The 16,357-nt window shown below is 36.6% G+C and overlaps 1 protein-coding gene across 1 annotated transcript in view; it reads right to left on the bottom strand.

Annotated features, from left to right (window-relative positions):
- Window positions 1-405: 405 nt before the first annotated feature.
- The window catches only part of SUPT3H (SPT3 homolog, SAGA and STAGA complex component), an 82,857-nt gene continuing 66,905 nt past the window's right edge, over window positions 406-16,357 (bottom strand). The window contains exons 5-9 of the mRNA XM_086461651.1: window positions 6,614-6,689; window positions 4,233-4,345; window positions 3,512-3,619; window positions 2,861-3,049; window positions 406-570 (exon numbers count right to left, since the gene is read on the bottom strand). Coding sequence (XP_086317777.1) covers window positions 406-570; window positions 2,861-3,049; window positions 3,512-3,619; window positions 4,233-4,345; window positions 6,614-6,689 — 651 coding nt within the window. The remainder of the gene's footprint in view (window positions 571-2,860; window positions 3,050-3,511; window positions 3,620-4,232; window positions 4,346-6,613; window positions 6,690-16,357) is intronic.

The following is a 16,357-nucleotide window of genomic DNA, read 5'->3' on the forward strand; positions in this document are numbered from 1 at the left end:
CATTTTAGTGGAGGTTCAAAGCTGTCTGAAGAAACCATTCTCTTCTTTCTCCAACCATAGATGTGCCATTTGAGAGTTCAACTTCCAATAGGAGCAGTATCCGACACACAACTAATTTTAGAATATAAAGTGCTCCTCACCATATTGGAATACATATAATTTAAAATAACTGTAAGCCTAAACTTTGCAAAAACAGAAAATTCAAGCACTAACAAAAAAGCATAATTTGTAATTGAAAGAAAATAATATTTAAAAGAAAAAAACACTTTTTTGTCTTTCCAAAAAGAGACAGAAATTACTAAGTTTTATTTCCCAAGAGAATTATGCCACTTTTATAAAGAAAATTACAGTCACCACAAATTGCTCTCAACAATTCCAAAGCTTCTTCATTTGACCACTTGAAAATCAAAGTTCTTTAAGATTATAAATATAACTTTTTATAACTCTGTTATTACGTACTGTGAATGGGGAAAGGGGGCCAATCTTGTGGCCATAGCGTCGAATGGCCTCTCTGATGTGGCTGGGCTGGATGGCATCGCTTTGAGCCTCTATACCACAGGCTGCAGTGCTCTGCAACAGAAAAACACATAAATTGTTACTAAATCAAAAACACACAACAGACCTACAGTGCATAAAGTATGAAAATAAACCTTTATAAAATGGACCAATTTTTTTTTCCCGAGGATACACATCATTGCTGCCACACACTACATTAGAGAAAAAAAGCTATTGACAAATCAAAGAGGACTTTTACATGAACTCTGCTTAAGAGACCCAAAGAACACCATATTTGTCCTCTTAAATCTTTCACCTAGTGCTGCTGTATGTTGCAATTGAAAAGAGCAGAAAATGTTCAAACTAAAATAAAAGGGTCATATAAGTCATACTGCAATAACCACAGAAACTATTTTCAAAACATTTCAGGCTCTTGTTATGATGTCAAGGGGTGGGGAAAATATTGAACAAGTACCCAAAGTGGAAAGCAATTTGACACCAAAATCACCATTGAGTAAAATCAGATTGAAATTTGAAGATGAAACATGTGACATAATGGTGTTACAGGGATGCAAAAATATTTTAATTACCTCAAACTGGAATGTTTTCAAATAACTTTTTGGATTAAGGACCCTAAATAGGAAAAATAAGAATTCACTGCTACTGGTCCCTTGATTCTACAAAAATATCCCCAGGATTTTAAAATAAAATATTCTTTTCTCCTTGCTAGTCAAACTGAAATGTTGGTTTAGGCTCCATCTAGACACTGCTGCTTGCCAGAATTCAGACAACTTATCAGAATGATGGTTGCTTAAATGAATGAAAACGATATTAGTAAACACACTGAGAATGACAAAAACTTAAATTATACACAGAAGTTTAATATACACACATACACAGTCCCCACATATATTTACACTATATACTAATGCTTTTAAACATGGGATATTTTTTACAAAATGTTTTATTTTCAAGAGTGCTGAGTCCACTGGAGCCTCTGCGTGTACACACAGAATTATTCATAATACGATGGCAGATCCTTCCCTTGCTGATTGATGTTCATAAAGGGAATATGAAACTCAAATATTTTCTGCTGGACTGGGCCTTCATGGGCTAAGAATAACATTCTTCTCCAAGTTAACTCGTTTGTCTCAATGCCTCAGTTATATTCAATATATACCTAACCAAATTGTATAAGTCATGGGAGCATTTCATTAAAACTGTGCACTTTTTAAAATATAATTGTTTTAAAAGGCATTAAGTCAAACACTAAGAATTTAAAATAAACTCACAACACTTGAGAAATACAACGTATCAAAAACTACATCTCCAGCTAAATTCTTATCCTAGGAATTATAATGGAAATCAGCCAGAGAAACAAAACATAATTAAATGTAATATTAAAGAGGAAGAGGTAAAACCAAAAGCCTTCAGAGAGGTTTTTAGGATTCACTAAAGGCTTTCCAAATGGAGTATACTAAGGGCAGAGAGAAGATGGAATGTGTTAGGAGTATCTACAGCACTGATGACACAAGAAGGTGAAAATACATTTTTTTCTATATGTCATTGTAAAAAATCACCGGTTTAACTCTGTGAAAAATGAGTATTTGTTTTAGGAGAATAATAACACACACAAGAAAATTACAAGTCATTCCACTGCATAGCAGCAAAATGAGTACTGCCAGCTCATTTTTTCAAAAAAGCCCTAAGTGACTAACACTGCTTCCTATCCAGTTTATTTAATAAAATCTATTTCCCTTGTGGTTTTAAGGTACATATATCCCTCTCAGATAGAATACCAAGGCTGTACAACAGAAGACAGGAATTGTAATATTTACATTTCACACACTGAATATGAGACGTCCATATTTTATGCAAAGTAAACAAATATTTAGATTGAATGCAACCAACTGGCATAAAAATAAAGCAGGTCAGGCAAAGTTGTTATAGGCAAAGAAGGCAGTTGGCCTAAGGCTGCTGGGAGCAGGAAAATCACAACCACCTCCTTGCCTGCTTTGCTTATGCTTTGACCTTCAAAACCTTCGCTAGCTGCTACTGTCAGAGAAGGGGATGATTATTTGGGGTGATGCCTACTGTTGTGGCTGTAGAGGAGCAGCTCATCTTAAAAGCAGCAGTTGTTACCTCAACAAAATTCAGTTTGCAGGTATTACTGAGAAGCTTTAGGCTAGTTCTGATAGAAAAAACACCAAACAGCACATTTGGCCCTACATTAACATCAGTAGTTAACATGTGATATAGGTTAAAATTAATATTAAAAATGAGAATCATTGTTTCCTAAAGATGTTTTCGTTTCTTTTTTTTTTTTTCCTTTTTTTTTTTTTTCCCAGGCTTGGGCACCAAATACCTTTTTTCTTTTTCTTTGTTTGGATTTGGTAGAGTCCTGTCCAATTCCACCATTCCCTAGGGCTCCTGATGGCGTTTTCCCAAGATGTTGCTGTCCTGCTGATGCTGGGGGTGTGGGTGTAGGAGGTGGTGTGTTTTCAGGAGAGTCAAGACTGGTTTTCACACTTGTAGATTGCCCTAAGAGGTGTGGCTATAAAAGCAAGATGTTAAACAGCCATATAATCAAATCATGACAAAAAACTAATTATTGCCTTCTTCGATTTACAAGAGATGTAATACAGAATTCAGTTTGCTCATTCTAGAGGTTGCTATAATACCTGTATCACAGCAGTGCATGTAATACAGCACTTTCTGCAACAACTTTAATCTCCAAATCTGCAATAAAGAGAGCGTTTCATACAGAATGAAGGAATTTCCACCCCAGAAAAAAGGATTTACATTTAAATATAAAGATGTTGCTAAGAATTTAACATTTGGAGCTATAATTTAATGTCTTGTCACCTAAAACCATAACTCAAATGTTCATAAACTCCATAACAGAAGTCTGTATCAATACCAGATTCAATAACATCTACTTTGAAAGCAACAAACTACCAAACACCTGTAAAAGTAAAACATAAAATGCATTAATATGTGAAAAAGCAAGATTTACCTCGGTAGAGTTGTGATACTGGATGAAGGTGGCAGATATGGCATGACTGAACGGGTCACCAGCTTTGGGAGCCATGTCCTGCTTAACCAAAAGTGCCAAGTCCACCAACTGGATGGGCAAAAACAGATAGGTTTACTGACGTGGTACTTACTATGAATGTCATCGTAACAAGGATGAGAGCGAAGAGTTGTGGGTTGAGGAAGATTATTCTTAGTGTTTCTTAGTTGAAAACAAAATTATTCAGAGATATTTCAGCCTAAGGAACCTTTTTTTTCCACTTCTGTAAATACATGGAGTAATCTATCTGCCCAAGAGGGCTTAGCTTGGCACTAAGGTAACATTTTGTTTTCCAGGAAAACCTGCTTTTTAATCCAATTGTGCAATGGGGTTGAATGAGCCTCAGAGCACTGCCAAGGGTCACATAGTGAAGTATGTGGTTTCAGTCTGGACTTGAATAAAGTTCGTGCCGGACTCCACTCTCCTCTGTAACCATTATAAAACATTCCTACTTGTGTATCAGATGGATGAATATGGTATAGTACACATCTGTCACACAGTAAATAGAAAGGCAGACAGGAATCCAGTTAGCTCTGCTAGTTGAAGTAGTGACCACACATTTCTGAAGGGGCTTACAACACAGTCACTTGAGGCTGAAGTACATCCAAGGGTAATTAATTCATTTTGTTTAGTTAACTAGAGTTCAGGCAGTATACTCCCTTACCTGTGCCACAGTCTCGTACGCTAAATATGCCAAAATCTCCATTGCAACTGCATTTGGCTTTATTTCCATACTGCTACAGTCCAACCAGTCACGAAACTTGGATGCTTTCTTTGCTGTCAGTTAAAATCATAAGGGGAAAAGGAAAAGTTAACAACAGGTAGGGCAAAATAATTTTTTCCAGTCATAGAAAATACTGCAAATGTGAAACAAGGAGTGTCAAGGTGATTTGATTGCCTTTTCAAGGAATTATCAAAATTGAACTAACAGGGATCAACATTCATACAAGAACTCCACACTGCTAATGGATGAGATCACTTAGGAGAAAGTACAGAGAAAAATCTGGGACAAAGAAACATGATATTTGCTGAGAGAGCAGAAGGAAGAAAAAAACGATGCTCTTACTTAGGTCAGTGGTGGACAAGCTGGTCACAGAAAGCTGTGGAGACTTGGACAGAAGAGGGAGTAATATAGAGGTCTTAATGAGGGCTGTTTGTGAAGACAGGACAACCAAAATGGATTAAATACAAGGTGGGAGAATCATTTGAGACAGCTCTTTCAAAAAGAGTCTTCAATAAGGACTAAAAAGCTAAAGACAAGTCAGGTGTTAAACAGAAAACAAATGTAAATAATGGTTATTTTTCTAGGAGGGAATGAGAAGGCTGTATTTGGGCTCTAAAGACAAAAAAAAAAAAAAAAAAAAAGAAAAAGGAAGAGAAGGGTGATAGAGACAGCAGGATCACACAAAGTTCCCTAGAGTTTAGATTTGTAATCCTGTAGTACCTGATGGGCCTTTTCTTTGGCCTGTCTTTGAAAGTGCACAGAAACACGTGGGGCTGTAATTATTAATTATTAATACATATTGCTAGAACAGGCTTCTTGAAGTCCCTTCCAGGTTTATTCTCTTGTGACACAGTTTTCATGGCTTTATGTTAACAATAAAAGGGTCTACTACTTCAAACATATCAATACATTCAATTTTTACTAAAATATAAGAAAATAAGTAAAAAATAGTCTTTGCATTAGTTTTGAAGAAATGTTCCACATGGCCTTTAGTATGTTCTATCTAGTTGAATTCATATTATGCAATTTAATTCATGCATGAATCTCTCTTACTAATTTTTCTAAGCACTGTAAGTCTCATTCTTTAATGACATTAAATGTCAGTGAAAAAGAACTGTATAGACTTGTTTATTTAAAAACACTGTGGAAATACCATTGCGGTATTTTTATAGATCACAATCCCCTGGTCAGCAACATTCAATTTTATGTCGCAAATTTGAGATTTCTATTTGTTCTGTCTCCAGATGATAATTTTTGGGTTTTAAAAATGACTTTATCACAAACCTCTGATTTCCTGAAGTCACCCTAATCTGAAGTACCATTTATATAATGGCTCACAGATGTGTGATGCCAAATTATAACTAAGCTTACAAAACATATTGAATTAGGAAAAGAAATGCTTACAAAACTTGTTTTCCTACATTTGCTGACATTTGCTGATAAAGAACAGTATTTCAAATGTGTCATTTATTTGCCATAAATGAGTCACTCTTTCTTCCAATTTAAAAGGAAGAACAAGATAAGGTCTCTCATTTAAAGACATCATTGTGTTCAAGCCTGTGTTGTAGGATCATGTGCTGTTGTGTCATGATTTTTACTGGCTCCTTCACCTCACTTTCTCTAACATTTGACCTAAAGCCTTAGTCACCACTTAACCGCTTGTGTAATGATGTTTTGCTACATGATCAAGCCCATTAATTTACAGCTCATTATAGTTGTGGCCCACAAGTACTTCTAGTAAGTTGGTTTTCAGTGCTAGTAAAGCCCTAATTCTGTCATCATGTTATTAGTGTTGGAATGGCGTATACTGATGAATTTGGCTAATGTCGAATAAATTCCACAGCAGGAGCTTACAGCTTAAAATAGAAAAAACTCTTTAGTAAGTTCTTTGTGTCTCTGTGGATGGGAAAATAAAAGCAAAACTTGCTGCTCTTCTCTAATTTTAGATGCATTCCAAAAAACCTGGAACTCTGGAACTTTACTAATATGCTGACTACACCACCACCATGACAAACTTCAGGCAACTATGGTTGTTTTAATCCATTAACTCTTTACGAGTTCTATCTTTGCAGTCATCCCCACCAGCGCAGTCTTTGAGCATATAGAAAGCTTGGTACATATTCAAATAAAACGCTCTGCCTGACAGCCTGAAACTATGCTAAATTAGCTGTTCCCAGGAGTTACATGGACAAAGAATTTAAAGTTTTATTATTGCAGATGAAACAGAAGTGCTTTCAAAAAAAGGGAGATTCTGCTGTGTTCTCTATTACATGAAATAATAATCGAACATCTTAATATAGTGCAGCCATTATAATACTTACAAAAACTCAACTGCCGACTTTCACAAAATTCTGCATACTGGACTGAGTCCATCACTCGTGTTTGTCTTTCCGCTCTCTGACAAAAGAGTAGAAGTACATGATGTACCTTTTCCCAGCAAGAACTGCATTCCACAACAGAAATTATAGCACCAAAGCACCCCTGCCATAACCTTGAAGTAACCTTCCCAAATTAAACATGTATTGAACAAGTTAAGATGCAGAAATACAAACCACAGACTGGTTATCAGTCTCCTGAGTTAAATTCCCCAGAGAAGCATGTCAATTCTTATTTTAAAAATCTTCTCGCACTCCCCTCACCTAGACAGGGACGAGGGCTGAGTTAGGAAAGGTGCTGAGCCCTCTCGCCCTGACCGAGCTGCACATTTAAACTGAAGTACGTGAGTAGTCTGCCTACGTGTTTACAGATGACGAGACAAGTAAAACGTTCTCCTGGACTGAGGCCAATGTGTTCTGCACTGAGCAGAACTGAACCTGTGTGCTTTTAAAATGGGAGCATTAGCAGCAGTGAAATGAATAAATTCCATCACATTGAGGATGTATCAGAGGAGAGCTCTGAAGTGCCCCTTCCCACGCTCAATACACAGCAATAACTAAGCGATAAATGTGTCTGTTTCATTTTTTTTTCCACTGTTAACCTATGCTTCATTTTTTATACTTCTGAACACCTACAGGAAAAGAAAGGAAATTAGACTGAATTAGAGCTTGTTCAAGTACAGATGTCTTAAAATGTTCACTACCAGATTTAAGAATGTATGTCACACAAAGCCCAGTGTCAACCAAAGGAGTACATCTCAAAAAAGTCATAAACTTTACGCACACCCTCCCCTCCACAAATACACTATGCCGTAAGTGAATCATGGTTGAAGCAGCACTGAAGTTCAGGGTTAGGTTTGAGCATGTGCTTGAGTTTTGTTCACTTCCACAAAGCAGGGGTGATTTTCACAAGGTAAGGAACTGGTCTCTGGAAGAGATTAAATTCTTCATGTATCGGAGGCAGGAAGCAGTAGTTAGATCAAAGAGAACAATTATCCTCTTCAGAAGCAGACAGCTTACTCAAGTCTCTCAAACAATGAAAGCAGATTGTCTTAAACATCGAGGAAAGGAATATAACTATCTTCCAAACAATAACTGAATGAATAAATCATTACACTTGGTAAGAACAGAATCATAACTAAGGATACTGGAAGTTGTCAAGGCCAGGTTGGATGGGGCTTTGAGCAACCTGGTCTAGTGGAAGGTGTCCCTGCCATGGCTGGGGGGTTGGAACTAGATGGTCTTTAAGGTCCCTTCTGATCCAAACCATTTTATGATTCTATGATATAAAGTAGTATCAGGAGTGGCTGATGGCACCGAGACTTTTGCAATGAGTCCATACAGATCAGGAAATCATCCAGAAAGAAGGTAAAGTACAGGTGTATTCGCATTCCGACTGATGGAAAACAGAGGGCCTGTTGATAAACGTACTTGGAGACATGCTAGACAACCAGCATCTGGCCTTCACAGTTTCTCAAATCAGAAAAAAAAATTATTGAAAAATCAATACTTCAAATGCACAGTTTCTTCCTCTATTCTCTGCCTTTAAGGTCACTATTCTATGACAGCCCAATTCATCAATTCTGAGATCTTGTTGGTAGTCAACACGTTCTATTTAGTTGTAAACTAAATCTCTAACTGTCCAGGAACATACCTGGATAATCCTTCTTTCTTCTATTCTCAACCCAGTCAATAATTTCTAATGTATTTTGACTTTTAGTCACCAGGATAAAAACTGTTCTACTTGGGCATTTTTCAGTTCTCCTACGCATGCATCTGGCACCTTGACTACATTTTGTGGAGCTGCCATTTCAGGTAAGTAAAAATTTTCAGTTAATATATTCCATCAAGACATTAAGTAAGTCTAGACTGATTTCGTATCCTTTAAAAATAATTTTCACAATACATGCTGTAACTTCAACCCTCATCTAGCATAACCACAACAGAGATCTTATCCCCTGAATTCATTCAGTCATATTTTTGAAGACAGAAGGCACCATCAGGATCATCTAATCTGCATGGCACAGGACACTTCTCACATAATACATCCTAGAAATGTAAGTCCTAGAATTTCTTGTGCAATTTTACCATATGTTTTAGAAAGGCATCTAATTTGGGGTTACATTTTTTCACATACTAAGAGATAAATTCTTCAAATAATTTAAAATGCTAACTTTTCATGCAATATAGTTTAAATTCTATAATAATTTATTCTTTGTTTGCCAGTCAGAAATTTCTATTTGGGTTCTCACAGGTAATATTGAAATAATTTAACTTTAGTTGCATAATCAAATAGACTGAGCTCTGTATGACAAAAATTTCTTGATATTTTACATGTAAATTTGCAGGCTTACAGAACTGTTCCTTGGGATCCCTCTCCAAGAACCCTCACTCTAGAGGTCTCTAAGCCTCCATCTTAAAAGTGGACTATTGCCAACATTAGATGAAGTCAGCTGTGGTTTTCTCTAGCAGTGTCTCGAAAATCTCCAAGGATGGAGATGTTATGTCTCCTCTGGGTAACCTGCTCCAGTGTTGTACTAGTCAAAAAGATTTCTAACCTGCTACTTGAAAGTGCCAAGCAACCATTTGTGGTTCTTCACCTTCTTTATTCTACCCAGCACCACTAAGAAAATTTGGGTTCTATCATTGTTGTAACAGTCCTTCAGCAATTGTAGGCTGCCATGTAATCTTGGCCTCCTCTTCTTCAGACTACTAAAACAAAGTAATCTCTCTCAGACTCTGTTGACAGGTCATGTGCTCCTCAGCTCTCAGTAGCTTTCAGCTAAACCTTTCCTCAGCATTTCCGTGAAACTGAAGGAAACAAAACTGGATGAAGCATTCCAAATGTGGGTCAACAGCACAGAATAGAAGGGCGTGACAACTTCCTTCAGTATTCCAGCCACATTTTGCAAAACTGTGTTTTGTTTTAATATGGTAAGACCGAACTGTTGACTCATGTTCAACTTGATGTTGTTTATCATGCCCCAGGTTCTTCACAGAAAGGCTGCTACCTAGATAGTTGGTATCCAGCCTGTACTGATGCATGGGGTTAACCTGTCCGAGCTGCAGAAACCCAGTAAAGTTTCTGTTGGTTCAGCTCTCAAAGTTTTCAAAACCTGCCTGGACTGAAGCTCCATCAACCAGTGTGCCAGCCACTCTTAATTTACCATCATCAACAGATTTGCAGAATCTGCATTTTGTATCTTTGCCCACATTTTTCTCCACATTGTTGATGAAGATATTGAACAATACGGGCCCCAGTATCAATCCCCAAAATATTCAGTTTTACACTGTTGCCACCTGTTAGGTCAAGCCATTGGCTATTATCCTTCACATCCAGCAGTCCCAGGGATTTGAAACACTTTGCAACAACAAGACAGGCACAGGAACACAAAATTACACTAAAAGATAACATGGAGTTATGCTTCAAAGTCCCATCTGAGATGATAAAGAAAAAAGTATTCTAGAAATTTAACAAGGATAGTTTAACTTTTACAGGCATCCCATAATGTAACGTGAAAACTGCAAAAATAGATTAATCCCCAGAGCAGTTATGTTAAATTAAATAATTTATCAACGGCTACTGTCAGCAAATGGACTACAAAACTCTGAAGATGCATGCTGTCAAAGGCTAGTCAATATGCCTCATAGTATGTCCCTATCAGAACGTTGCAAGTTTCTTTACAATGTGAAATAAAAAAATACCAATCAAAGGTTTATTAAAAGAAAGGTGTTGCTGAGGGATTTTTCCAATAGGGACTTAATTTCTCTCTACAAATTTTCTACAGCAGTTGTCTGAACACTAGACTTAATTTTGTTCTTATATACTAAATGAATACTTACACTTCTTCTCTGTATTAGTATTTTTTTGTGTAGTAAAATTAACTACATATCTGTGAAATGTAATTGCTTTCTCCTTTCAATCCTCCTCTCTAAAAGAAGCCTTTCTTAAAGGTGGATTTTACAGTGATGCACTAAAACAGCACTAAATAAAATAGCTTTTATCATCAATAACTGGACTATATTTTCTTCCCAATACACTTTAAGAAACCCACATCTTGGCATGGAAACTCACAGTTCAAGGATAGCCATTCCATCAGTCCTACCAGTTTTAGAATCATCTATAAATAACCATAAACACAGGAAATATACACAGGCGGATAGCATAGGTGATATATCAACTTTAAGGAAAAACCAAAGCAGAAGACAACAGCAGATCATCTTTCCTCTTCACTTCTTAAGATTACAAACAGTAATTATTTCATCTTACATCATCCCTGCTTTGGAAAAAAAATAATGTTCCTTTATCTCTACTTTTCTAAGATATATTTTATAGAGTCAAACGGAATCAATAACATGGGATAAAAAGGGAGAGGAAAGAGCGAGCACATTACTAGGAACAAAGTGTTACTCCAGGCCAAAAGAGTTTAAAGGAAATGGCATTCAATGTTGGGAAGTCACAGCAAGTTTGTGAGAATGCTATAACCTGTAAGTAAGGCTTTCTTTTAAGCCTACACAATACCCACTTGCTCTTCTTCACAGTTTTTATTTTTCAACTATTTTTTCTTGAAAATAAGAAATGATACAGGATGTTTTAATCAAGAACCAACTTCAATTTAATACAAGTGAAATTTTCCAAATTCTGTTCTTGGAAGGAGTAGCAAGTCATTCCAACAGGACTGAAGTCCTCTTTCATTAGTACAAAAGCAAGTTTGCTGGGAATCTTTCCTACATGAAGAAATCTTGAAACCCCTAATGATACGCCACCTTGAAGCAATCTCAGACTGAAATCAGATACAATAAATGACACTGATTACACTGCCTCACTGGTTTATCAAAAGAACTAAAAATACATAGTTTTTCTCCCTCTATAGTAGTACTAGTCACTCTGAGCAGTTAAGAAGCTGAGTTATGTAGTGTACAGCAGTTCAAATACTTTGCATGCTTTCCTTGGAACATACTGAAGGATGCAGTAGATAGGACCTGGCACAGTAAATGTGTGCTTAGTCTTCCAAAAATGTGTTGCATTATATCTTTCTTTCAGCATGAAGAACTAAAAAGGAAGACTAAAAAGGGAAAGAAAAGAAAAGGTAAAGTGTTGCATGTTGTCACCTACCATAGAGGATGAAGAATAATCTTATTTTGATCCCATTTTAAAGCGTTCACCCTTGGCATACAACGCTTTTTGTGTGTGGGGAAGGCAAGAGGCCGAATGTTAACTTGCTTACCAACTATTTCGTGTTTGAAGGAAATGTGCGAGTAGCTGCTAAGCTGGAACATTTGAAAAACGTATGCAGCACGGCTGGACACCCCTGTGTTTGGCAACAATGTGAATGATGAAGGTGTTGGCTTCCCAAACGTCTTACATATTCATATTGTGGAGTGATTTCCTGATTTCCTTTGCTAAAGACCTCTTGTGTACCTGTCATGGCTTTAAAGGAGCTAGGTGACTACCCTGGGGAAAAAACAAAGTTGCCCTGCAATGGCTGATATTGCTAAAAGAGTATGATAAATAACTTCTTTTTCTTCAGACTAGAGAATAATAGGGTATGCTGTACCTGACAGCTCTGGGGTTGTAGGTCAAAAATTACCTAGATTAAAAAAAATAATCATTTGAGAAATAAAGCACAAGGGAGCTCAATATTGAAGCATTTCCAAAATATTCTGAAAACACAGTTTTAGTCTTCTGTATCTTGAAATTATCTGAGGATTACCTCTATCTGAAGATTTTTGTTACATAAAGGAAAAATGTATTTACTCTTCTGAGAATCACTTGAATGGGTAAGCAAAGAAAAAAAAGGGTTTTAAGAGTAAGCGTTTTGAAAGATTCAGCTTACTCAGAGTTTTATACAGAAAATAAAAATGCCACTTGGGGAAAAATCAATAGCTTTTGTAACGTAATGCTTGATTTGGCTATAAAGTACAGACATACAGGGAATTTTTATCATTTTTACACACCTCTTATAGAACATACCATACATTCTGCAGTAACCATTAGTCTGAACAAGTCCACATAGCAAACTCGAGGCCTTTGATGTAACGCTGGTTTTGAGTGTTCATGTCTTTAGTACACAGTTCCCAATATTAGAAGAAAACATGAGATCTTTTTCTGGCACACCAAGATGATCCCAATTTTAACGTGTTTCCAGTTATAAATAGTAGAAATAGTTTTGCTTTTTTTATTAAGCCCATTCCTCCCAATAAACAGAGTTTAAGACTTCAAGAACTTTAAAAATCTTAACTGTTACAGAGATGTTAAGGATCTACAACTGCAATGTCACGAAACAAAGCTGTGGATGATGACAAATATTAATTAGAATATACTCTTTTTTTAATTACAATTTTTCATTATAGAACATTGGTGATTTTCTGTCCAGGGACAAATGATGGGATTCACTTGAATAAGCCAGACATCTGCAGTATCCTAATTAGTCACCTCAAGTCCTTTTATAGTAAAAGAGATATTAGGAACCTTTAAAGAGCAACTTCATCCTAAACTAGATGTTTAAAATAAATCAGATTAATCACATCTACGAATTTGCCTGAGGTTCATCAACTGTGAACATCAGCAATGGAGCCCTAGGGACACTGGCATAGGTCTACATGTCCACAGTAAAAGCAAGACGAATCCTGCTGCGATGAGTGAAGAATGCCATCACCCATGGGGCAATTTCCATTTCAGGGCTAAGCAAAAGCCAAGACTAAGGAATGACCCAGTAAAGCTGGTGCCTGCTCTGATCCCAAAGCAATGCAAGTACAAAGGTGGCTTTGTACCCCGGGTGTGTGTTAATTCCATTCATCTTCCTCAAAGTATGCAAAATGTAATCTAACAAAGTATGTGCAGATAAATAGGGGGAAGGGAGCTGGCAAGACTATTTAAGATTATGTAAAAATTTCAAGGGAATTATGGAGAAAGCAAGCAAATGAAATTGCACAGACAATAACAAAATTAATGGATTAATTCCTAGCAGTCATGATCTCATTGCTTAAGGAATAAATAAAACTGACCTCCTGATAGGGACTCACTGCCCGTGTAATACTTTGCCCTTGAACATACGTAAAATCTACACATACTGTAGTATTCATTTGAACCAGCTCCATATCATATCCAAATTCCTAGTCTAAATTTATTACTGCTAGTCTGCAATGTGGAGCTGGAACCTGCAAATCAAACATTTCCATTTCATTGGATGTCTTTGATTTCTACAGAAAATACTTTTTTCTGCTATAATAAGTATCATCATGAATTTTCTAAAACTATGTGTTAAATTTATGGCTATCTTCTACCAGTGCTTTCCAAAACAACACAAAATATTTTTGATAAACTATGCTAGCAAACTTAAAAAGTTATGTGGATTCATTAATATATTAAGATGACTGACCTTCCCTCACTTTTCTGGTTGAGGACATTGAAACACCTTTCTGTGGCTTCCACCTGGCTGTACAGCAAAAACTTTACATACCAGGTTAATAGTAAGATACCTTTATGTCTTCTGGATAGCATTCTTCTGAACACTTAACCCTGACTCTGTATCAGTTCATAGATGAGGTTCACAGAAACAGCGTTAGCATCTCATAACTAAACCTTTCAGTCATCAAAATAGGTATCACTCATTGTCTGGGAGACATAAACAGCAGAACAGTCCCTTTTGCATAACGAGTTTTAAATTTTTTCTCTTACTTGCAGTCAAAATCAGCCGTTGCACTCTATTTAATGATAATACAATAATTACAGAGGCTCACTTGTAAGTAAAAGTAAAATATTGTAAGCCATGAGAAATGTTTAAAATCTTTCTCTTAGCTTTATGATAGAGATATGGATAGATGGATAAAGAAAAGGACAGTTTAGAAATTTATATTTACTTAAAATTTATATTGGATTCTATGCAAATTTCTTGTAGTTATTATGCTATATGTCATCTCAAAAAATCCTCACGTACCTCTCACCCTCATAATACTATTCCCCATTGTTATTTGCAGATAGCTTGGTTTTGAACCCAATTTAGGTACAGCCACTTGCATCCAGGATAGGTAATTTAGCACCAAATATCTAAAGAGTTGCTTTACAAATAATCTGACTCCCTGAAACTGCACTTCTTCCACTCTACTGAAATCCCTCCCATCCTAGGCTGAAGTGCTGTTTGGTCATGGGGCCAGAAATTCACCCAATACAGTATGCACAGAATTATTCACTTTACAGTCACGACTTGTTAAGCAATACATCCAGTAAAGCTAGTTAAACTGAACAGCAGGTACATTTGGGAACAGGTAGGGACCAGCCCTCTTATTCACTGGTTTTAGCTGGTAAATGCAAGTAAAAGAACAAACCAAATTTAAAAATTTCCATGGCAAAAGTCTGTCCTGTTAATAGCCAGCATCAACATATGCTTCTGAAAATACATTTGCGAGCTTTTCTTATGTTAAATGAGAAACGAAGGTAGAAGTCCTCAAGAGCATTGGTCTTACACTCTTGATCTTGAAAAGAAAGGAAAGAAAAGGGAACCCAAAGTACATACTAATAAGCAATACCTGTGATAAAATTCATTATATCTTGTAAGGTATATCTCTGCAATTCTTTGTGAATCAGGCCTGATGACAGACATGTGCTCCACAGCAAAAGGAGAAGCATAAGAAGACTAAGGAAAATTTTGACTAGGAGAAACTTGAATAATTTAATGACTAAGTTTCAGGCCATATGAACAATATATATTCATTTTACTCACGTTATCTTCTTTGTAAATATTATAAATCTGTCTTTTCCATTATCCTTAATAAAACAGACGTCTTGTATTCATTCCCAGTAGAACTGCCAATTCTCAGAGAATCTGCCATTCTTTGGGATATCACCATCTGGCACAAGAAATTACCTTTCTGCGGAGGACATTCACAAGTACTGCAATGCTATAGGTATATCCATGCAGGTATCCTTGGCAGATGATGCTCTTTCAATCAGAGTGGAACGAAAAAGGTTTATAATTAAAAATGTTGTGTGTTTTTTTTCCAGCTACATTGTTTCTTGAAAAATTCTTTAGAAAAAAAAGCCAAACTTCCAAAATAATGGCAGAATGTACATGCACAAACAAGGAATTCAAGACACAAAAATTTTGCTAGAGGCACAAGTAATTTGGTGTGCACTATAGCAATCCATTTTATAAGTTGGTCTTACAACTTAAAGATGAAATCCTGCTTCTGTAGTGTACCCAGCAGAGTTTACATTAACTTCAATAGCTGTAGGACCTCACCCTATGAACATCTGTCCTAACTTATGGTTGCACCTAGTATAGATGGTTATCGCCCGCTTATCAAAGGAAAGCAGAAAAATGGACTCTCAAAATGGGACATGGATCCTAAACCAGCCTTTTCTGTATATGCTCCTACATGCAGATTAGAAATTCAACTTAGACACTCTCTGTGAAATATTTCGGAATTAAAACAGGCCAGTATGGCTCCAGAGAGGAGAACTCCAGCTGCTGGCTGGGTTCTTTCACAAAGTCATTACAGCATTACCTCTTGGTCTAGGACTCACCTCATACAACGTTGGGTGTTTTAGGACAATTTAGTCACCCTTTACAATTAATGGGAAAAGACAGGCATTTCTATAGGCTGATCACACCTATTGCAGGTGTGGTACGAGAATGTGGCACCTCTGGCTGTGCCCTGCTCCCTGCAGGACAAAGGAATGCAGAGGAC

The sequence above is a fragment of the Leptosomus discolor genome, chromosome 2, assembly GCF_034619465.1.
Source record: "Leptosomus discolor isolate bLepDis1 chromosome 2, bLepDis1.hap2, whole genome shotgun sequence".
NCBI lineage: Eukaryota > Metazoa > Chordata > Aves > Leptosomiformes > Leptosomidae > Leptosomus > Leptosomus discolor.